Below are 24,216 nucleotides of genomic sequence, written 5' to 3'. Positions count from 1 at the left end.
CCTACTGTATTTTCCACTGCATGCATCCAATGAAGTGGGTTTTAGCCCAAGAAAGCTTATGCTCAAATAAATTTGTTAGTCTCTAGGATGCCACAAGTACTCCTGTTCTTTTTGCTGATAGAGACTAACACGGCTACCACTCTGAAACCTGCCTATATAGGATGAGCCAATAAGAACACAAAAGGGAACTGGACGAGTATAAAGAGAGAGACAGCACTGAACCCAGAGCGCAGAGGTGTGCATTGTGGATAAACACATTTTCAAAGCTGTAACATGAAGGCTGAAGTGAAAATTGCCCCCTCTGTGCTGCTTTGGAAGTGACTGACTTGAACTCAGGACCTCTCTCTTCCTACCCCACAACCAAAGGGACTTCCCTATCTCCATTCATGCCACAGTCTGACCTCGGGTGCTGGTGTAGCCCAAGGAGCTGCTGACTTCATATTGGTGCAAATGAGGCCTTGGGATCATCAAGATGTTGGAGATCTTCCCCAGGGAGCTGTCATCGGAAGCTTGGCTCCTCACCTCCTCTGGGAGCAGGGTGCGGCTCTGCACGGAAGGGCTGGATGAGACATCATAAGAGCTAGAGCTCTTCCTGGTGCGGCTCTCTCTCTCCCTCGCAGACCTACTGAAGGATACATAGGTTCAATAGCACTGAAGTGAAATCCCACTTCCTGGGCAAATCAAGAGGATCCAACAGCTTCCCACTTATGCAGAAACCTGAAGACTGATAACTGAATCCAAGCACAGTGGTAAAGGGTTAGTGTCACCATCTTTGAATATATGAGTGCAATGGCACATTTGCCTTCCCTAGCTAGCATATTAAATAGTTATCCAACAACATAGGATACTGAACACTAGCAATCTCCTAGCTAGGCAGCAGTGCTTCAAAGGGAGCCTGCTCAGCACCTCCCACAATTCTGCAGCCATCCAGCCAGCCATGGCATTGATGGGATTTGGAAGGAACCAAGCCCTACACAGCTAGAAAACTAGACTGGCCAGGGAGTTCTAGAGCTCCCTTAAAATTAAATTAAAGGTCTTTAAAAGGTACTGGCATCTTTCCAAGCTGAGCTCTATCAGCTCATTACATGAGTGAATGAATCCATGTATGCAGATGTTTGTATACAAAGCTCCCCTAGACCAATACAATGCCTCCTAAGCCCTGAAGGAAAGATATAACTGATGACACTCTGAAGCAACCCCATTAGGCCCATCTTCATGAAACTGCACCAGGAATTTAGGGAGATTGAATGTAATTAGCCAAAAAAAGCATCTGGCCAGGACATCAGGATGAACACCCTACTCAGGAGGAATGCCACAGAAATTTTCAGTGACCCCATGGTCATGAGCTCTATTTCAATTCACATCCAGAAATTAACCCTTTCAGTTGTTAAGGAATTCTACACCCCCTACCCACCCTGTTTGGTATCATCTCAGAGGACAGAGCACCAATCTCTGAATGACCATTTCCACTTCCAGCAGCTCCGATGTGTTCCTCAAAAATCATTCAAGTATGAAGCCAGCCTAACCATGTTTAGCTTGCAAAATCTGACAGGAGCACAGGAAAAAGAGAGATGGCTACAATAATTTTTCTGTTTGAACAAGCAAGCAAAATTTAAATTGGAAGGAAATATATTGATAGTTAGTCCTTTTACTTGCTCCCATAGCATTAGTATGGCTTCACAGTAGCATGGTGGGAAGGCCGCCAGCAGGAAGCTCACTGATACCAGCTGAAAATATTAGTTCTAAACATTATTCTCAGACCAAGCTCTTGGTGTTCAGCCTTCCCCATCTTTCCCAAGAGCATTTTATATATGTCAGCAAATGCACTGAAGTGGTGAAGCTGAACCAGAATCAGTTTGCTTAAAAGCTTCCTACCTGAAAGTGGTACAGCGCTGGGCTCGGGATGGGCCAGGCAGTCTGAACACTTGGGCATCATAGCCATCATAATCAACTTGAATGGGAAGGGCATTCTCAGCATCTTTAGGAGCCCCTAATGCTGGAACACAGAACATTTAATACTGAGTCTCATTTATAATTACTATTAAAAATCTGAGATTGCTGGACAAATCAGAAGCAGCCAGCTATCACTTCAGAGATCATAGAATCATAGAATATCAGGGTTGGAAGGGACCTCAGGAGGTCATCTAGTCCAACTCCCTGCTCAAAGCAGGACCAATCCCCAGACAGATTTTTACCTCAGTTCCCTAAGTGGCCCCCTCAAGGATTGAACTCACAACCCTGGGTTTAGCAGGCCAATGCTCAAACCACTGAACTATCCCTCCCCCCCATGATGAGGAATTGTCCGCAAATACACCTCTACCTCGATAGAATGCTGTCCTTGGGAGCCAAAAAATCTTACCGTGTTATAGGTGAAACCGTGTTATACTGAACTTGCTTTGATCCACCAGAGTGCGCAGCCCCGCCCCTCCGGAGCGCTGCTTTACCATGTTATATCCAAATTGGTGTTATATTGGGTGGCGTTATATCGAGGTAGTGGTGTATACGGTAAGGAACTGCATAGAAGGGTGTCGTGTATAGAACAACTGAAACAGATCCATTAGCTCAACTGGGAAAGCAATCACCTGGGAATCAGCGATTTAGACCCACTATTAATTCCTCCCTTACATTCAGTCATTCGCTGACAAGTCTTCCTATTTGTAAGAGGTGTTGTGACCACCTCCAATCAGGATGTGCAGGTTTGCAGAAATGACCTCATGTAAGGACAAAATAACTCCTTCTGTTCACACACACATTCCTGAAAAGAGGTGGTATTGCAGTATGAAAAGCCAGGGATTATGTAATTCTGTATATAAGGCATTTCTAGCACCTCAAGCACGGCAATCAAGGCCCATCTTTCCCTCGAGCCACACTGCTAGAGGGCCAAGGCCTATACATCAACTTGACACCATCTCCTCTAGCCATTGACAAGCAATCAGGGCTAAGAACCTACCCCATTGATCACATGCCAGGAAGTCAGCTTAGATACCTATGCCAGCACCCCAGGACACATGCGTCTTGTTTTGCTGCCTTTTGCCGCAATTATCCCCTTTTCAATCCCATCAATAGTGGTTTCATTGCAATTTACTTGCCTTGCTAGAGCCATTTATTGTTTTTTTAAATCAACTGGGTCATTCCAGTACTGAATTACTCACAGGGGTCTCGACCGTTTTTCACTTTCTCTGTCAGCAGCTGGAGGAGCAGACACAGGAAATGTGATAAAGAAAATAAAACAGGTCAGCATGTTCTAAGGAAATTTGACCCCACAGTGACTGAGGGTCCGACTTAACACTTGGTATCGGACTACAGGGTTTATTCTGCTGACTCAGATAAGGCAGCCAGTCCATCTCAGTGATGCAGAAATTTGACACCCAGTCACAACCACCAGAGACATTTTTCTCCTCCTCCCCAGTGTCCCTTCTCCCTCAAGTTTTTCCATGATAGACAGAGGCTTTTCAATATCCCATATTAGCTAGAACAATTCACTTTTAAATACCATGAGCTTCCCTTCACTCCATACTGGGAAGCGCAAGTCTTCAAACTAGCCCCACGTTCATAATCCCTATCATACCAAGGGTACATACTGCAAAGTAAGGTGTAACCAGTGTGGTACTGGCATGGGTAACAGTAGAAATGAGGATATTGCAACATGGGCTTCCATACAGGCTAGCCGGTCAAGTACAAGCTTGCTGGATACTCTGGCTACATGCTTGGGTTGCTGGCCTGTGCTGGGTTTCATGCCGCCACATCTACACTGCTATTGTTACCTGCACTAGCTAGATTAAAGCTGGCATGAGTATGCGTACACCATGCTATTATTACACATTAATTTCCAGTGCAGATGTATCCCAAGAATCACAGCTTTGAATTCTGTCACTAGCACAGAATCCAGTTTGTCACAACTGACAGAGCTAGAAGAGGGCTCTGAAGCCTGGCACCAAAAAGAATTACAAGTATTTTTGAACGATAAGAAGGCAGGGGTTCCTTTAGGTGACAATTGAATTAATATGGACTAGGGGCCATGTGGAAAAGACAAGGACTGAACACCATGCCTCAGCTAAGGAGGCACCAGTTTGTCCAGATGACAGGAAGAAGAGAACCCAGCGACCAGCCTACCTTCCTTCCTGCCAGTTTAATCCGTGGGGTGAAGCTGTTACATAGGAGCTGGCTTTTGGATGTGTAGAAACTGGAAAGGAAAAACAAAAGCTTGTTTAGTTAACTTTTAGGAAATGAGCATTTTAAATAAAAGTGTTGAGTTTGGGTTATTTTCCTGCCTGTACTGACTGGGGAAAAAGGGAAGAATTTTGAGCCAGGCTCTTTCTGGAAAAGAGATGAAGTAGACATGAGGAAAGATTTGGATAGATGGTTACAAAGGCACTTTAGTTCAAGAAAAACTGGAATCTATAAAGCCCCACCCTTAGGACTCTCAAATGCAACTTAACTCACAGTTCACCTCAATAATTTAACAACTGAACTCTCTCATTCCCTTCCTCTTTCTCCAGAAAATTGTTCACTTCCATTAACTTTTGCAAGATATGATCTATGTGCCATTGGTGACTCTCTCCCTAATCTACTTGCTCCTAACGATCGCACCATAATTGTTTATAAGCTACTCCCCCCACCAAGCTTCTCCCATTTGAATTTGCAACCAACCAGACAACTATTTGCAATAATGTGTATCTTGCAGTAAGAAAAGATTCAGATGAGACGTCCTAGAGCACTCTTTCATATAAGGAAAAGAGCTATCAGAAGATCAATCTACTTGGAAGGACAGAATATGACAGAATCTGTGTAAGTGGTTACTGGTCAAGACACCCAGGCATGCAGAGACATGAAGAGGAAACTTACCTATGCTAGCAGCAGCTATATGGATATTGTTGAATGTGTGCACGTGTGTTTGTGTGTATGTGTGGTGGGGGGTAATTCAACCTCTGGTCCAGCCTCTTATGAAAACAGAGAATACTGTCAGAGTACTTAACAAAAAGATACTTAAAATAATGGAATATAACCATACCATGGCTTGGTGATTGAGAACATCACACTACAGCCCTCAGTATTTCACTAGGATCATATACCTGCTCCAATCTTTACCCACATCAGACCCATTTTCCTTATCCATAATAGCTTATTCAGGATTTACTCCTGAGTTGGTTGAAGTGATCTGACCAGTCCATTCTGATTTGCTTAACTTCCTGCATTTGCCTAAGCAAACTTCAAAGACAGAAATGGGTCTGCTGGACATGGAACCTCAGCAAGACTCCTTCCTTTACAAGTTGCTCTATAACCTTCGAAATTTTGTATGTATACACTTTGCTCTACTTGTGCTTTGCATGCATAGCAGGAGAAACTAACAACATGGAATGAAATGAAGAATTCAGCAGGTCAGTGGAGAAGAACATGCAGCATGAAGGCTCAGCACCAGCTGATGTTTACCTATCACCCCTACAACACACCTACCTATGGTTTATCCAGTGTGGAATATTGTAGTCATCTCCTAAGCGAGAATCTCCGGGACCACTGCGATTGTGCAGCTAAGAGAAGAGAGAGTTCACAGATGCAATAATTACTGAGAGTTTTGGCCAACTAGTCTCACAATAAGCAGCACTTTCAGGGGAGCCAAGATTCTGTTACCTTGAAGAGTGGAACAGCATGCAGTGGTTGCTCCCCCATGCATACTAAATCTACACCAATCCCTGAAAACAAAGAAACGAAGGGGTTAAACCACATACGATCCAGAACTGTTGCTGCTGGCCTCATCCAAACAGGTCATAAATCTTAGTTAAAGTTACATAAATCTGCTGCATTTGAACCAAATTTTTAAATCTGATTACAATAAACTGCTAATGATCCCATGCTTTCTTCACATTAACTACCATGAAGCAGAAGCAGCTTTCTTTATAAGCAGGCTGCTCTTTCTAGTCTAATATTTAACACAATGCATTTGCTTCCATGACAGTGATCTGCAATGCCAAAAATGATGGAGAGCATAGGTGTGCCCAGATGTTGTTATTGCTGTGGTTTACCCATACAGAGTGCAGGAAGGGAGATAGGAAAAGTTTCCCCATGACTAATGCATATCAGATAAAATTGTCTTTCAGCGGAAAGTTCCTCATGGCCTGATTTTAAGAAGTGCTGAGCACTCACAAATCCCAGTGAAACTAACTGGAGCTGCAAGCGCGCAGCACCTCTAAAAATCAGCCTATTATTGCACTTAATTTGGAAATTAGTCTTCCAGCTATAAACTGTCTTCGAGATGGATACAGGATCTTGCGATGGTGACTTTTGGAGAGCTAAGGGAAGCAATGGACCTGGATGAAATTAAGGTTGTTTGCATGCACAGAGGTTGTAAAACATTGCCAGTTAGTTATGAAAACTATTTTACCATTATCTATCATGCGCTGTTTGGTCAGGATCATGAGGAGACGGTCCACTTCAAACACACCCACCCCAGGTGTGATAACCACAGACATCTGTCCGGTCCGGTCGAAGTTGCGGTTTATGTAATGCTTGTCAAACACTATGAGATAAATTAGAATCAAGGAACAGACATATTTTAAAATAAAATTATGTTAAAGATTTCATGAGTGCTCAAGAAATAACTCACTACTGATGGTGCCAGGAAGCAACCTTCCCCAAACACGAATGCAGCCAGTTAGTGGCTACAAGGCCATGACCAAAAATGTTTCCCCCCTGATTTTGAAAGGCATGGTGGATTGGCAGTAGAGGTAGGAAGAAGGGCAAAAGATGATGGGTGTAGGTATGCATATACATGGGTGCCTGTCCTGTCTGCTAGAGTTTGCTTTATTGTCACTTAGACAAGATGTCAAACACAGGGAGCAACTGGATCAAATAGTAGGATATACCTCTCTACAAAAAAATAAAGCCACTGCATTATGGTGACTGGAGGACTCTGATGTCTAGAAGCCACACCGATACACATTAGACAAAGGAAAATAAAATATTTAATGCAGACAAAGCTTTGCAGTCGGTTCCAAGAACCTAAACTGCCCAACTTCAGATCTTTCATCTTGAATACCAGTTCTCACTGGAATAGATACAGACTAGTTACTGTTGAATGAAAGACATGACACCTTAAATAGTCTTCCCCTCCTTGCTTTCACAGGTTAATGCTAGGCAAGCAGCACTCCACAGAAATCTATTGGCTGTAGCTTTTTGTGGTCCTTCCTCTCTATACTCTGCACAAGTTTATTCTTCACTACTCACCATTGAATGAAAGATTTATGGCCTCCAGGTAGTTCCCTTGTGCTGAGGTAGAATTATACCCTGGGGGGAAGCCATCTGGACAAAAAATTGAAAGAAATAATTTCATTTTTAATATATGCAGACAAATGGACATTTCCTACACTTTAGAGTTATTCCCACACCTCTCCCTTATACAGAGTCAGAACTTGTGCTTCCCAGGCCATCTCAGACAGAGCCAGCAAGAATGTTATTGTGCCATAAGCATTGGAACAGGCAACCTCAGTGTAGAGTGTTGCTAGACCCAGAGCTAGCAGCTTTGCAGCTAAGTTTCATTAAAAAAAACAAAAAACAAAAAAGATCTCCCTACCTGCCTGTTCCAATCGCACCAGCACCGGGTACTGAATAAAAAGTTTTTTAATGGTCACAAGCAATGACGTCCACTCTTCTCGTCTCTCATTCTGTACTACAACCCTAAAAGGAACACAACTTTTGAGGACCATAGAAGGAAGGAGAGCATGAGGCTTCTCAGAGGAAGTTTTAAGAGGGAGAGAAGGATGCACAAGTTACAACTTGAGGAAGTGAATGATAAAGAGGAGAGTGAATACTTCTACAACTCTGTCTCCCAGGTGAGATAGCTACCAGACATCCATCTTATTATGTGTATTAGTATCCATTCATACCCACAATGTGCTAGGTGCTGTACAAACATCAAACCAGGCAAGGTCCCTGCCCTGAAGACCTTACAATCTGTGGCTTATACAAGATCTTACATTATAGCCTACATGTAAGACAGAAATATAGTAACATGTTCTATGTTTAATATGGAAAAGCATCATTTCTTTTTAAAGGAGGAACTGGCATTCCAAGTTAGACGAACTTTACCAGCTGGCGAAAGCTTCAATAACCATATCCCATCCTGATCAGCAGATCCAGGACTCAAATATGTAACTGGAAATATAATCAAAGTTTCAGCACTGGCACCCCACAGAGTTCATTCTAAAGACAGCCAAGTCTTACATAAAATGCTACCATTAGCACTACAGAGAAAGCCCTAAAGCAGGGGTCGTCAACCTTTCAGAAGTGGTGTGCCGAGTCTTCATTTATTCACTCTAATTTAAGGTTTCGCGTGCCAGTAATACATTTTAACGTTTTTAGAAGGTCTCTTTCTATAAGTCTATAATATATAACTAAAACTATTGTTATATGTAAAGTAAATACAGTTATTAAAATGTTTAAGAAGATTCATTTAAGATTAAATTAAAATGCAGAGCCCCCTGGACCGGTGGCCAAGACCCAGCCAGTGTGAGTGCCACTGAAAATCAGCTCGCGTGCCGCCTTCAGCACGCGTGCCATAGGTTGCCTACCCCTGCCCTAAAGCTCTGAAGTTTGTCATCGATTTCTATAACTAAGTAGCTGCAAATGTGAGTGTGGGGAGAACTGGTCAATTTGCCAGGACTCAGAGAGGGATGTTTCTCATTGTGCCAAGATCTTGCCATTGTGATGTATTCTAGCAAGAAACGTGTCTCATTAATAAGAATTACATATGCGTTTGTTCAAAAATATCCCTTAAAACACAAAACTGTCACAGGGGAAAATATACTTGTAGAAATCTTCATAAAATCTTCCCTCATGATCCTGCCGAATTGAGGCACGGTGTATCTCAGGAAACTCATCTGAAATGGAGAGGAAAGCAAGGCTGAATGAACCATCTTCATAAATCAGAAGGGGGTCCCAATACGCTTACACCCTTTTTTAGCAAAGGGAAGTTATTTCTAGAGTACACCTAAATCTGTAAGAAAAAAAATCATCTCTCTCTGACAATATTAAATTTGGATTAAAAATGAGGTCACAGGGATCTTTCTACAAGAGTGAGTACTTTGGGAACAATTTGCATATATTTCATGTTAGGTTTTTCCTTAAAGGATTCACACAGGGACTGATCAAGCACCCACTGTGTTTGGCATGGACACCATTGGACAGAGAGTGCATCCACCTAACACAAAGAGGGAAGCTGTGCTCACCTTCTGAAATATACTTGAGTTAAGGTACAAGAAAATAAGGTTCTCTGCAAGTTTACAGATACACTGATCCCTTCTCTTCCCCTCCATTTCTGAGGGGAACAAGGACTTAACAGAAATAATAAAAATAGACTCCGAGTTGTACAAGTTGTACATATGCAATATGAAACCATGGAAGATATAGGAATGTCTGCATCTCCTGAAGCATCCACGGTCACTGATACTCCCTGCGTAACACATTCCTAATGAACTACAGAACACAGTACCCAATAATGGAATTAAGTTCCCCATTGGCACAAACTATTGTTAGCTAACACCAGCCTCCAAGAGATAAGGGGGACAGACTGAAGGCAAGTGTATGGAAGGGGGGTGGGGGGACAGGGGTAGCAGGAGGAGAAGGAGGAAGAGAGGAGAAAATATTATTCAATAGCTTCTTACCTATGGATTTTGCATCATAAAAAGTTCTAGAAAATAGAACCACTGTCACCTCATGGCTGCAGTTCTTCTCCTGTTCAAGAGGAATAGAAAGAAGTGGGGGGAAAAAGAAAAATAGTTCTTCTCCCTGAAATCACATACTCATCAGTAACTAATAGTGTGCACACACAAAAGAATAGGGAGCAGAGACTATCACAAACAAAAGGAGAACAAACACTGATACATCTGTAGTAAACAATGCACGGGGTTTATATGGCTGTACAACACTGCTGTGTAGGTCCTGTAGTGCCAAGCTACAACAAATGGCACTAATGAGCTGTAGAGAGCACCTTGACCAGATCTCTCAGTCTCCCTTCAGAAGGGAAATATGGCCCAGGTGAGGAACGGAGAGAAAGAAACACTGAGATATTCAATAGGATAACCAGAGAGCAACTTCTCATCCTCTTCCCCCCATTCCCAATATTAAAACAAAATATACTCACAATAAAACAGACATCTCACATAGTTTCCAGCTGCATAAAGTCTTACACGGCTCCTATCAATTTCATAACACTGCCAAAAAGCAGCATGGAGATAAGACAACCCTAACATGCACACCTTTTGCCTCCTGGACACCTGGCAACGTCATTCACACTTTGCATGCATTTGACATTTTCAAGATTTAGAGCTCTTGAGGATTTAAACCTATCCTTGCCCTCTAATTTGTTGATTTCACATTCACACCCATCTTAAGTGTCTTATTTAAGATTGCTGGGATTTTCTTATTTAAACTGAACTTTTTGGTGCCAAGGCCCTTGTCTGTGAAGGTCCAGGGCTAAGGGAGTCATGGGCCACTGGAAGTTACAATTGATGACTCAGTATATGTGTACCAAAAAAAAAAAAAAAAATCAGGGTCTTAACTTTGACTAGTCAGCTTGTGGCTCTTTTTAAAGATGCTATCAGCACATTAGATAAACAAGTGATACTGGAGAATGGACAAATACATGGGATGACTTGTTCTTTTAGAAGCAGGCTCTATACGAAACTGCAACAGTACCTTCCATTTGGTGAAAAGATCAGCAAGGAAACCGTTCACAGCCTTCTCAAAGTACAGGTCCCCTGCAAAAAAACAAAACAAAAGCAACACAAAAGCATCAGAAAGCTGCCATTTTTATTACACAAACCCACACACATCCCTGTTTTGAGGTAACTTTACCTTGAGGGTTCCAGTACAAAAAGTTGTATTAGCACCAGGGCAGCCCACCGTACAGGCATTAAGAGTCACTATTGAGGTTACCAGAGAAAGGAACATGACAAACGACAACAAGCAGGGCTAAGGTTTTAGATGTTGGGAACAAAAGCACAGCTTTGGTGTCAATGGCAACTGACCCTAACTTCATATTTCCAATGCATTGTCTACGGACAAGGTAGGACATTTAAATCATGTCAGTGAGAAAAAGTTATCTACATACCATAGATGTCAAAATCCCACATTTCACAGCTCATCTGGATAAAGATGTAAACCATAGCTGAAGTTGAGCGGAACACCACCTACCAAGGAGTGAGAGATAGTGTCAAGTGGTGACATACCTGTTGAAGGCTTCATAAGGCTATTAACTAGAAGGAAGCTGTTTAGCTCCTGAGCAGTTATCCCAGCATTCTCTAACATGGGCATTAACTATCAAGCTACACATAAGCTCTGCCTACTAGACAGACAGCACTGCAGTAACTTCTGAGGGGTTTGCTTTTCAAAGTCCTGTGCAATTCTTAATATAGTTGAACTCATTGCACTGATGGTGTTAATCATGTGATTTATGGAATTTGCTATTATTCCCCACATCCTTCACAGCCAGCAGGATGTGTCACCATTAATTTGTGAGCAAGCAATAATGAAAAGGAACTTCCAAGGGCTTCACTTAAAGTATCTGTTAGTGAATGGGGCAGCACATTGTCCCTTAGTAAAATTCCATTTTGTTCAGAGTTTACATTTCAGCAGCTATGTTATCCTTTCTGCCAATTCAGAAAACAAAAAACAGTTAATAAATGCTTTCTGCTAGGGCTATCAAGCGATTAACAAGATTAATCGCAATTAATTGCACTGTTAAACAATAATAGAATATCACAACAGTGCCATGCAAACATCTGTTCTCACTCTCAGGTGACTTTGTAAACAAGAAGCATGCAGCATTATCTTCTGCAAATGTAAAAAAATGTGTTTGAGTGATTGGCTGAACAAGAAGTAAGACTGAGTGGATTTGTAGGCTCTAAAGTTTTACATTGTTTTATTTTTGAATTCAGAGGTTTTTTTGTACATAATTCTACATTTGTAACTTCAACTTTCATGATAAAGAGATTGCACTACAGCACTTGTATTAGGTGAATTGAAAAATACTATTTGTTTTTTACAGTGCAAATATTTGTAATAAAAATAATATAAAGTGAGCATTGTACACTTTGTATTCTGTGTTGTAACTGAAATCGATATATTTAAAAATGTAGAAAAACATCCAAAAATAATTAATATATTATTTCAATTGGTATTCTATGGTTTAACATTGCGATTGTGGTTAATTTTTTAATCGTGATTAATTTTGAGTTAATCGCGAAAGTTAACTGCGATTAATCGACAGCCCTACTTTCTGCTCATCGCAACCTCAGTCCAAAGAAAAGAGCAACCAAAGGAGATCATCAAATTTCACACAGTAACATATTAAACAACAAAACTGCTACCAAACCACTAATATGGCTACAGCCAATGGCACAGTGACCAGACACTGGTTTGGAAGCCCTGAAACATCAGCTGAAAGAAAGGGAGACAAATGTTTTAAAAATCTTACCCGGGTATCTTCACTGATGTACCCACATGTGACCTTCTCACTTTTAACCCATAGCTCACCCACTTGTGCCCTATAAGCAAAACAAAGAAAGGAATTCAATGCAAAAATAACCTTTGTTAAAGAGAGCTGGTATGGAGATGAGAGAACTACATGCTGTGCTCCAGCTAGAAATATGACAAACATTGCATTCAATTGGGACATGAATATAGCCCTTAACGGTCTGTAAGTAAAATCCATCGAAACAAAACATACTTTAAATGGCTGCCCCCAACTGGCACCAGTGCCAACTGACCTTTCACTGAAGCTCCCTACCACAACCCCTCTTTTGCTCCCTCTCACCAAATCTCTTGTCACAACAGTATTCCATTATCACCAAATACCAAAGGCAAACTATGTGGCATTCACCTAAGCCAAATGAGTAGATTTGTCCCATCACTAGGTCCCTCTTCAATTAGATCAAGTCACCAAATGACATAAAGAAGACCACTTAAATGTGGAGCTTTAAGGTCTTTTGCATACTACTCAGAATTCCTGCCACAGGTTTATTTTTTATTTATTTATTATCAGGTGTAATTCATTCCTTTTAGTTCCAGATCAGAAATGAGCAGCCTGCACTACACCCAAGAAGTGACCAAACAAAGAATTATGCCACTGAATCAGTGTCAGAACACAGGGACACAATGGAAATTCCAGGGTAGTATAAACCACAGTGTAACCATGGGAAATAGGCTTAATGGTTCTCTTGGAACAGAAAGCACTCAAGATAATTTCAGCCCCAGTAAACAGCTGATTACATTCAGTTATTCCTGTAATGAGGCCCAGTGTTTCTCAGACAAACAGGTCATGTCTCATTTGGTACACTTCCCTCTGCCACATCAGTCATTGACTTAAGAGGGATCACTACCAACAGAATTCTCAATGCCAGCCTAGTGCTTAGTGTTCTGCACTAGCATGATCACTCCTTTGACCAGCACCAATAGAGATATCTATCAAACAGCAGATAGCAGAGAAAGCCTATACCCACACTTCTGGGTGATATAAGAGCAGCTGTGACAGTCTCTAGTGGAAGCATCATCCTCATTGCTGGAAACAGTATGGGCACAACACATGAAGTAAAGGAGGTTAGTGATCAAACAGCTCCAGAAGACTGGAAGAAAGTTAATGCTGTGCCAATATTTAAAAAGGGTATATGGGATGACTTGGGTAGTAATAGGCTTGTCAGTCTGACATTGATCCTGGGCAAAATAATGGAATGAATGATACAGGACTCAATTAATAAAGAATTAAAGGAGCGTAATATAATTAATGCCAATTCACATGAGTTTATGGGAAATAGATCTCAGAAAACTAATTTGATATCTTTTTTGATGAGATTAGAAATTTGGTTGATAAAGAGAATAATGTGGATTAATATATTTGAACTTCTGAAAGGCATTTGATGTGGTACTGCACAATATTTTCATTAAGAAACTAAATGATACAAATGTAACATGGCACATATTAAATGGATTAGAAATTAGATGGCCAATCTCAAAATGTAATTGTAAATGGGGGACACAGAGAGGATACGGTTCCAGTGGGGTCCTGCAGGGATTGGTTCTATATGATTTAACATTTTTATCAGTGACCTGGAAGAAAACATAAAATTATCATTGAAAGTTTGCAGATGGTGCAAAGAATGGGGGATGGTAAACAATGAAGAGAACAGGTCATGGATACAGAACAATCTGGATCGTTTGATAAGCTGGGTGCAAACAAACAAAGTATGTAAACCATACTTACCAGATGGGGAACTTTATCCTGGGAAGCAGTGACACTGAAAAGCACTTGGGGGTCATGGCTGATAATATCAGCTGAATATGAGCTCCCATTGTGATGTTGTGGCCTACAGGGCTAGTGGGATGCTTGGAAACTGTGCAGCCTTGAGTAGGAGTAGAGTAAATTATGTCTGTATTTGGCACTGGTGAAACTGCTGCTGGAATACTGTATCCAGTCCTGGTGTCCACAATTCAAGAAGGATGTTGATAAATTCAAAGAACAGCCATGGGAATGAATAAAGGATTGGAATTGGAGAATATGCCTTAGAGTGAAAGATCCCAGGAGCTCAATCCATTTAGCTTAACAAGGAAGAGGGTAAGGGGTCACTTGATCACAGTTTTTAAAGTAACTAACAGGGGAGAACAGAAATTTGATAATACAGGGATCTTCAACTTCCCGAACAACGTTATAACAAGAATCTATAGCTGAAAGCTGAAGCTAGACAAATTCAGACTAGAAATAAGGCTCAAATTTTTTAACAATGAGGATAATTAACCACTGGAACAACTTGCCCAGGGTTGTGGTAGATTATCCATAACTGGTAATTTTTAAATCAAGATTGGATGTTTTCCTAAAAGATATGATCTAGTTCAAATAGGAATTAATTCAGGGGAAGTCCCACGGTCTGTGTTAATCAGAAAGCCAGTCTAAATGATCACAATGGTCTCTTCTGGCTTTATAATCCACAAATCTATTAAATAGGTAAATTGGGGAGAAAAAGGATATTTAGAGCATTGAAATGGGAAGAGGGAATATACTAGGGAATAAGATATTCCAGAAATTTGAGTCCAGAAAATATACCTACCCTTTGTTTGTTCTCATATTGGGTGTGCTGAGCTCACTGATTTAATGGCATAGGCAACAACAGATAAGTTTTCTGTACCTGGGCAAGATGGCTAAAAGCTGCGGCTTTCTGCCTTGACATTTTAATTAACTAACGGCTAGAAGAGTTAAAAACATGGTATACAAACCCCCAAAGCATTTCTCCTTTCAGTTACTTGTGCAGCCAAATATCTCTACATATAAACACTTCTCTACATCTACTCATAAGAATAAATCAGGACAATTCAGCACTCACCGGATACCTGCAAATTCCACTTTTTGGGTGACATAGGCACACGTGCTGACCTAAGACAGAAGAGTTATAGATGATGGAAAAAGCAATAACTCTCAAAGCAACTAGAATGATTCACAGGAAACAGTTGTTAGAACCCTGAGACCCTGATACCCTCCCTAAAGTCCACCTTAAAAGCTGGAGGCTGCTTAGCACATTTACAATTAACATCTCAACCTAGAGAGTATTCTGCTAGGGCTTGTGTAGGTAAATGGACATAGTTTAATATAGCAGAGAACACCTGAGCAAGAGAAACAGCTATCAATCATCTGGTATACTGCTCATCTGATTGGACACTGGCTGCACTCCAGAATACAGAAATGTGGGAATCCTCAGCTGTTGTCTAACAAGTGGCAATGTCATGAACAGTTAATTCTAGCACATTTTTGGCTGATGTTCACTTGGACCCAACCTTTCCCAAATACTCTTTGTTCAGTCAAAAGAATTTAGAATATGATGAACAGCCATTAACACTGTTGGCTACCAGTGATCCATGGGAATGAACACTATTTTCAGAAAAAAGTTGTGAAGCAACTTAATTAAATACTGTAATATTGTTACATACAGTTCTCACTCAAGTCCCACTCACTAATGCACAGAAAGGAATGAGGCAAATTTCTCCGAAGCAATTGCCCTTGAGCTTTTCCTCAGTGCTCCATAGCTCTGCATGATAGCCATGTTCATGCCTCACGAACAGTGAGGAAAGGCAGTGTCCCCTCCATCCCACACATTACAATCATAGGCCTTACCAAGCTCTTTTTCAGTCGCCACATATCCCCACGCCCAATGTACTGATCCTTAAAGGTCAGCTCCACCAGGTCAAGAGTCACATCCTTAAAAAGAATCAGTACATAGATTTCAGTGTGTTCACAATACAACACTCTCTTATATGACCTCATGTTACATGAAAAGAGCATTTACTTGATTTGAAAGGGCCTAAGAGGGAAGGTCTAATAGTACAAATACTGAAAAAACTCATATGGCTGGAATGCAGGGACAATCGTGAGTGGCAGGCTGGCATATTCTGGGGATTAGTGAAGTTCAAAGTAAAGGTCTAAGCACACTCACCACCCCCAGCGCGGATCTGAAGCACAAGAGAAAATATCATTTAAAAAAAAAAAAGGGGGGGGGGGTACTTCTAACTCTAAGGCAAACAAGATAACTGAAGGACTCCCATTTGTGCTAAATTAGGGGTAGTCAATAGGCAGACCGTGAGCCAAATCCAGACCACCAGATGCCTTTGAACAGACCCCAAAATCTTTTTATTTACTTATTATCATTATTATTATTTTTATTATTTTCTCTGGAGTCTGGACCTTGACGAAGAAATATGCACCTTGACAAAAAAAATTGACTGCCCCTGTGCTAAGTGCTGAGGCAGATGGAAATATTGTTATTCACGGTTGTAACATTACATACCTTTGGGTCGACAACATTTACATGGACATCTTGGTATGGTCTCAGTCGGAATACCTGAGCAACAGTCTGATCCACACTTATAGTTTCTGCCATAAGGAAGAGAAAAATGGGAGAATACTTATTCCCATTTAATCCATCTCTTGCTACAGCCCCAATGAGAGAACACAGGCCCTGCTTATGGACATACAAAGCAAGCCATTATTTTGACAATACATTTTAGATCTAGGTATCCCCATTCCACTTGAACAGTGTGAATGGAAACTGCATTGTCCTGTCTTCCAAGCAGTTTGCTGCAGATAGCTGGCATGAAGCCCCCAATTGATCAACAGGGGGAGGGATAGCTCAGTGGTTTGAGCATTGGCCTGCTAAACCCAGGGTTGTGAGTTCAATCCTTGAGGGGGCCACTTAGGGATCTAGGGCAAAATCAGTACCTGGCCCTGCTAGTGAAGGCAGGGGGCTGGACTCGATGACCTTTCAAGGTCCCTTTCCAGTTCTAGGAGATAGGATATCTCCATTAATTGATTGATTGATTGAAAAGCAGAGACTTGACAAGTTAGAATAAGGAGAGTCATTTAAAAAAAAAAAAAAAAAAAAACTAGAAATTGTGGTTAATTCCATTGTGATTTCTTCTGTTAAGCCTTATAGTCACACTACAAGAGTCTGGAGTCTTACCTTTTTGCAAATCTTCCTTAAGTGACTTCACTTGCAGGAGCAGAGGGCTGGAACACAAGAGAGAGAAGGTGAACAACGACATGGAGAATCCAGCCACTTATCCTGCTGTCACCATGGAGGGTTTGAATTCCTCCATCACAATAAAGGCACCTAGTTATACTGCATAAGGGATAAGCTAGAGCATTAACAATACTCACCTAGCAGAAAAGGTACTCAGAACCCAACAATTTCTAAGAGAACAAGTTAAAACATCTCTTTCCCTTGATCTGATCAACATTACCATTCTTTATCCTAAAAGAGCTAATTATTATTATTATACAAACCTATACCTCAGGACCCATGGGATTAAAGAATCATCGCTATGTAACAGCAAGAAAGAAAATAAAGGCCTGAGGAACTACTTCAAGAACAGCTGCTACTCATCCCAAGTATTGCCAGCAAAGCCTCTAATGCCACATAACATGGAACATGTCAGACTATAGAAGAAGGCCATTTGATAAAGTCACCCCTTTATTTCCTTTCAAACAGAAAGATATAGCTCTATGCTGCAGCAAAATATCTGTATGGCATACCCAGTGGTCCCTCAGTGTCTACTCATTCTTCAAGTTGTTTCACTCTAAAGGAATGGAGAGATTGGTATTTTAGGTGCTCCAGCTATACTTGGTGATATTAGCAGAAAGACAATTCACCTGTACTCATCATTAGGGTGTGCAATCTCAACAACATCTCCCAGCTTGATGTGAAGAAACACTTTGGGATTCATCATTAATTCGTCATCTGGAAGACAAAGATAGTAATTCAGTGAGACAGCCTGCAATCAACAGATAAAAATGAAAACACAGGAACTTATGCACTGTAATATGCTGCACATCCATCTGTTAATTTACCACTCAGTACATCCTTCACACAGTAACTACTCTGACCAGACTGAAGAGGCAGGATAATTCTGGGGAAAAAAGACTTTTCCGCTGTTCCAAGTCATAGGATTGTCATACAATATTTGTTTGCAAGAGGAACCAGTCTCGGCTTAATACCCAAAATCTCCACACTTCTTTGGTTTTTCTCAGTTTTAAAACATTGGTGGGGATACAGTGAATTATAAAGGACTATTAACAGAACTTAATTAATATGTTGTGATTGTGATTCCAAAGTGACAGTGAGCAAACAAAACAAAGAGGCTGGGCAACTGAGCATCTAAGTACATTTATGAAATGCTGTTTTTGAATCCTATGTAACTTTTGTAACTACATGACCATGACTTTTATCAAGGCAGTAGTGAGAGCTGTATGATCAGATTTTTCTCAGGAACACATCAATAACTCTTCTTGACTGACCACTGGGTAACATTCCGGACAAATGAAAGGCTCCATTCCCACACAACCTCAACAAGAATAAAATAGAAAACCCTACACAGAGCTCCTAGATCCTGCCAGTGGGACCCACAAACTCTGAGTCCACACATATCCATGTGCAGCAATACTACTGGGCCACTACAGCCTCTCCCAAATCTGTGGCTAAGCAAGAGGCAATAGGGATAGCAAAAAAGGAGGACAAAATGACAAAAGAAAAGCAGAAAAGGTGTCAAAGATATTTTAATGTCACAGAAGCTAACATTTTTACTGTAATCTGGCACTTGTGGATTTTAATTTGTATTCTACTATCAATGGGCTTTCCACCTTCTGACTAGTGACACTGTAGGTTACACAAAGGCTAATCCCTTAATATTTTGTTTGAAAAAGCCTAACAAAAATGGAAACTAGCTTTATCACTGTTAGATTAGAAATATTATGGAAAACTGCTGATTATATCACTGTTCATGAAACCAGCAGCCCTAAAAATACTTATGACCCAACGGATACTGACCACTGCCCCCAAAGCCCTTCTTATGTATGACGAGTTTGTAGACCTTGTTGGTTCTCATTTTGAATCCTGGTTCTTCTCAGCTACGCCAAGTAAAGAGGACAGATGACATCTTGTCTCCCTGGTAAGTAAAAACAAAAACAAAACAAAGAAACTCAGCTCTTTCCTTATTATAAAACTCTTCAACAGCTCTACATTTCAAGAGGAAACCTTAGAGACAGTGGTTTCCAAACTGGGGTTCACTAAATGTTGCAGGGGGTTCTCAGGGAAAAATTTCCTAATGGCAGACAGGGCTGTCCCTAGAGACTCCGGGTAGCACGGGGCCAGCAGCACGGAGCCCCTGGTCTTCCAAGAGCTAAGCAGGTCAAAGCAAGTGTATCTATCACACCGAGGAGATTTAAACTTCAAGACCCCTTATAAGAAATGGAAAGGGAGGTGGATATTTTTTGCTGTTTTTAAAATTATTATGAAGAACAAGTTTAAGCTTTGTTGTAACGTGCGTTGTTTGCCTGGACTGTTCAAGACCTGAATACTTGTGTAGGAAGAACTCTTTGAGTTGGCTTCTTAAATACCTTAATGCTGTTTCACATCTGATACTCCTTGATGAAACATAGGAGCCTTGTCTTATAACAGACTTATTCAAAGCAATACAAGCTATGAAAGTGAGATCTTGGAAGAGTGTTGCCCTTTTCATAATGTAATAAAAATACTGTAATGATAAATAATTAATAATAAATAATGTGCAATAAGCATGTCATAAAAACAAATTTTATATTTCCAAGATCATGCTTTTATAATTTATACTCAGGTAAAGGAGAAACTCCCTGGAAATATTCATTTTTAGCAGGGGGTTCACGAGACACAACATTTTAGTGAAAGGGGTTCATAGGTTGTTAAAGTTTGGGAACCACTGCCTAAGAGGTTCCAGTCTCAAAGAGCAACACCAGCAACACTGATACTCCATAAACAATGCATTTGTACCAATTCCATAGCTGCCTAAGATTTCCTATTAGTCAATATGCTTCATGTTCGGCCTTCACAGTCACTATTATGATAGAATTTGGGTCTTTCACATGAAAAAGACAGGACGCCACACTTTGAATTAAAGAACAATTTCTATTAGCTGTTGACAGTACAACACAGTTCAGAAGCATTTTCTCTCTCACAAACACACACAATCCAGAATGTAAAATTCAAGCCTAACTCTTTAACCAAAATGCTGCAGCTTTTCAGAGCTGCAAACTCTCCATAATCCCTCAGATCAACCCCTGCCCCCCCATGACAAAACCTGGAGCCAATAGCTCATCTCGGTGACACAACCCACTGCAGAATGACAACCCCCTGGTCAGCAAAAGGCCCCCAGCCAGCACTGCCCACTACTCAGACAACTACAGGAGTCAAGGAATCAACAATTAGGGGTGTCAGATCTCCTGCGGTCCAATGCTCCACCCTACCCGTGGGAATGAGCCCCCTGTGGGAGCAGACACTCCCCAGCAAACAGAAACATAGAAATGAAGGGATAGAGGGGACCCGATCCAGTCCCCCTGCGCTGAGGCAGGACCGTGTAAACCTAGTGTCTCCATGCCTGACAGGTGTCTCTCCGCCCCCTCACCCCAACAATGCAGTGACCATGCCTGAGGGTGGACCCAACCCTATCGCCTCCCCCAAAGAGAAGAGACCCCCCACACACACAATCCTAGGGAGGGCGCAATTCCTCCCATCCCCATGACAACTACACCCCCAGACGGGAGGCAAATTCCCCTCCTCCCCGCGGAGAAGGAGATGAGTGATAGGCAAACAAACCCCCAAGCCAAAAACTACGGGGGTGGGGGAAGGGCAAGAGCAGGCCCCGGCTCCCCGATTCTTACTGCTCCTGGCGGCGGCTCGAACCAGGACAGGGGGCGGCTCCGGAGAAGAATCACCAGCACGGCCCACAGACCTGCCTCACTTCCTCATCCGGGACTTGCAGAGAGCGCGCGTGTGACGTAACTCCTAGCGCGGCACCATAGAGACCGGGGGGGGAGGGGGGGAGACAGGCTTCCTCAGCCAGGGCCGCGTCACGGCGGTAGGAGGGGCCTGTGGCGTGGGGAGGTCAGCCCCCATTCCCGGCTCGGGGAGCAGTAGGGGATTCTGGCCCTGGGGTGGGGGACGGGAAGGAGTCCTTCGTAGCTAGCTGCCTCGCAGCCCCCAGGGGACAGCATCAGACAACTTAGTGCACCTCTCCCGCTGGCCCCACTTCACCACAGCAGGATTTCCCAAGATTAAACAGTGAAATGGATAAAGTCAGCAGCACTGCGTCACATACTAATGGCTTGTAGTCTACAAGCAGGTAAAACATGCCCAGGTTCCATGCTGATGGGCAGAAACACTCATAACAACATGCTATTTGATGGCATGATATAGTGGAACACACGCCAACTCCTGCAATAAAACAAAATTTGTCCTGTTATACTCGGCATGTGTGGATGAAGAGACCTCAAAAAAGTTAAATCCATGCAGTTTGACTGTTCATTTCTCAGAAATAGACAAAGAAAAGTAGGAAAACTTTTTTTTTAACATAGCCACTCATGTTCCTCAGAAAAGATACATCACATACATCCAGATTTAGGCTCTGATCCTTTTCCCATTGAAAGCAATGGCAAAATTCCTGTTGAGTTGGAGTGAGTTTGGCCCTTTATCTGAGACTTCACATTTATTATTATTTAAAATATTTATCTCATAATCAAACCCCTAAAAGCCAAGCCAACTAGAGCCCCATTGTGGTAGGCACTGTATAAATATATAATGAATTACAGACCTTGTCTCAAAGAGTTTACATGCTAAAAGACAAGATCTGGCATTTCATCTCATTCCTTTTTCTGATCCCTAAGATCAGCAGGGCTCTTGTCCCCACAATAGCTATCCTAAAAGCATATGTTTTCCCCACAATAGCTATCCTAAAAGCATATGTTTTCCCATTAACTTGAAGTTACTTTCTTTTATCCCAGTTCTGCAAACCTATCCATGTGAGAACACTTTTATGCCCTGATTAAGACATTAAGTTTCTATACAAATGCAGGGGTCTGCCAATAATGATCAATTTGCAGGATTTGGTCTTTGCTGGTTTACAGCCTATTCTTCTTGGTCCAGGAGAAAAGAACCTGCATGACATAGGAAGGAAAGAGGACTGAGGGACAGTAAGAAGGGAATAGAGAGAAAAGAAAGAAGCGATGTTTTTAAGTTGACTTATAGCAGTCTGGCAACCTCTTTTGTTTCTGTTTATAATTGTTCATATTTAAAAATGGAATATTTAATTTCAACCTATAAATGAGATGGTGCTTACTTTTAACTAACAAGTAACAATATCCTGGTCTCATAAACTCATTGGGCCTTCAATCTCAGAATTTATTCAGCCCACTCTGGGGTTATTTTATCTTCTAAACCGTAAACTCTTTCTAGTTACCCCACCAAAGCGGTCAAACGGGCAGCACCCGTGGCTGTGAAGTTCTAGAATGCTTGAGATTATGAAGCTAAAGGCTTGAAGCTGAAGAAGTGGGTTTTTACCCACAAATGCTTATGCCCAAATAAATCTGTTAGTTTTTCAGGTGCCACCGGACTCCTCGTTGTTGGTGTGGATACCGACCAACACGGCTACCCCCATACTTGTCTGATGCTGTCCCCTGGGGGCTGCGAGGCAGCTAGCTACGAAGGACTCCTTCCCGCCCCAGGGCCAGAATCCCCTACTGCTCCCCGAGCCGGGAATGGGGGCTGACCTCCCCACGCCACAGGCCCCTCCTACCGCCGTGACGCGGCCCTGGCTGAGGAAGCCTGTCTCCCCCCCCCCCCCCCCGGTCTCTATGGTGCCGCGCTAGGAGTTACGTCACACGCGCGCTCTCTGCAAGTCCCGGATGAGGAAGTGAGGCAGGTCTGTGGGCCGTGCTGGTGATTCTTCTCCGGAGCCGCCCCCTGTCCTGGTTCGAGCCGCCGCCAGGAGCAGTAAGAATCGGGGAGCCGGGGCCTGCTCTTGCCCTTCCCCCACCCCCGTAGTTTTTGGCTTGGGGGTTTGTTTGCCTATCACTCATCTCCTTCTCCGCGGGGAGGAGGGGAATTTGCCTCCCGTCTGGGGGTGTAGTTGTCATGGGGATGGGAGGAATTGCGCCCTCCCTAGGATTGTGTGTGTGGGGGGGTCTCTTCTCTTTGGGGGAGGCGATAGGGTTGGGTCCACCCTCAGGCATGGTCACTGCATTGTTGGGGTGAGGGGGCGGAGAGACGCCTGTCAGGCATGGAGACACTAGGTTTACACGGTCCTGCCTCAGCGCAGGGGGACTGGATCGGGTCCCCTCTATCCCTTCATTTCTATGTTTCTGTTTGCTGGGGAGTGTCTGCTCCCACAGGGGGCTCATTCCCACGGGTAGGGTGGAGCATTGGACCGCAGGAGATCTGACACCCCTAATTGTTGATTCCTTGACTCCTGTAGTTGTCTGAGTAGTGGGCAGTGCTGGCTGGGGGTCTTTTGCTGACCAGGCGGTTGTCATTCTGCAGTGGGTTGTGTCACCGAGGTGAGGTATTTATTCCAGGTTTTGTCATGGGGGGCAGGGGTTGATCTGAGGGATTATGGAGAGTTTGCAGCTCTGAAAAGCTGCAGCATTTTGGTTAAAGAGTTAGGCTTGAATTTTACATTCTGGATTGTGTGTGTTTGTGAGAGAGAAAGTGCTTCTGAACTGTGTTGTACTGTCAATAGCTAATAGAAATTGTTCTTTAGTCCAAAGTGTGGCGTCCTGTCTTTTTCATGTGAAAGACCCAAATTCTATCATAATAGTGACTGTGAAGTCCGAAGTGACCAGCGTGAAGAATATTGACTACTAGGAAATCTTAGGTAGCTATG

At 42.4% G+C, this 24,216-nt stretch overlaps 2 protein-coding genes across 16 annotated transcripts in view; one reads left to right on the top strand and one right to left on the bottom strand.

Moving 5' to 3' along the window:
* DEPDC5 (DEP domain containing 5, GATOR1 subcomplex subunit) overlaps window positions 1–21,296 on the bottom strand; it is a 59,661-nt gene extending 38,365 nt beyond the window's left edge. For 6 of the 11 annotated variants that reach the window (XM_054006404.1, XM_054006410.1, XM_054006411.1 and 3 more), the window contains exons 1-21: window positions 21,221–21,296; window positions 19,356–19,473; window positions 18,182–18,269; window positions 17,493–17,539; window positions 16,821–16,906; window positions 16,151–16,234; window positions 15,366–15,415; window positions 12,470–12,539; window positions 11,105–11,183; window positions 10,690–10,751; window positions 9,657–9,726; window positions 8,801–8,873; window positions 7,568–7,671; window positions 7,222–7,296; window positions 6,380–6,514; window positions 5,629–5,690; window positions 5,455–5,528; window positions 4,114–4,183; window positions 3,153–3,189; window positions 1,876–1,996; window positions 402–625 (exon numbers count right to left, since the gene is read on the bottom strand). In XM_054006404.1, the coding sequence (XP_053862379.1) occupies window positions 402–625; window positions 1,876–1,996; window positions 3,153–3,189; window positions 4,114–4,183; window positions 5,455–5,528; window positions 5,629–5,690; window positions 6,380–6,514; window positions 7,222–7,296; window positions 7,568–7,671; window positions 8,801–8,873; window positions 9,657–9,726; window positions 10,690–10,751; window positions 11,105–11,183; window positions 12,470–12,539; window positions 15,366–15,415; window positions 16,151–16,234; window positions 16,821–16,906; window positions 17,493–17,539; window positions 18,182–18,269; window positions 19,356–19,413 (1,669 nt within the window). In that variant the 5' untranslated portion in view covers window positions 19,414–19,473; window positions 21,221–21,296. Of the gene's footprint in view, window positions 1–401; window positions 626–1,875; window positions 1,997–3,152; window positions 3,190–4,113; window positions 4,184–5,454; window positions 5,529–5,628; window positions 5,691–6,379; window positions 6,515–7,221; window positions 7,297–7,567; window positions 7,672–8,800; window positions 8,874–9,656; window positions 9,727–10,689; window positions 10,752–11,104; window positions 11,184–12,469; window positions 12,540–15,365; window positions 15,416–16,150; window positions 16,235–16,820; window positions 16,907–17,492; window positions 17,540–18,181; window positions 18,270–19,355; window positions 19,474–21,155 lie in introns of all 11 variants that reach the window. The other 5 variants (XM_054006406.1, XM_054006412.1, XM_054006409.1 and 2 more) reach the window with 2 other exon arrangements.
* Window positions 21,297–23,255: 1,959 nt separating this feature from the next.
* Window positions 23,256–24,216, top strand: part of PRR14L (proline rich 14 like) — a 35,896-nt gene continuing 34,935 nt past the window's right edge. For 2 of the 5 annotated variants that reach the window (XM_054006647.1, XM_054006644.1), the window contains exon 1: window positions 23,310–23,392. The gene's annotated coding sequence lies outside the window, so the exon portion shown is untranslated. The other 3 variants (XM_054006643.1, XM_054006645.1, XM_054006646.1) reach the window with 3 other exon arrangements.

The sequence above is a fragment of the Malaclemys terrapin genome, chromosome 16, assembly GCF_027887155.1.
Source record: "Malaclemys terrapin pileata isolate rMalTer1 chromosome 16, rMalTer1.hap1, whole genome shotgun sequence".
NCBI classification, from domain to species: domain Eukaryota; kingdom Metazoa; phylum Chordata; order Testudines; family Emydidae; genus Malaclemys; species Malaclemys terrapin.
The sequence above is the reverse complement of the archived record's forward strand: the minus strand, read 5'-3'. Positions and strand labels throughout refer to the sequence as shown.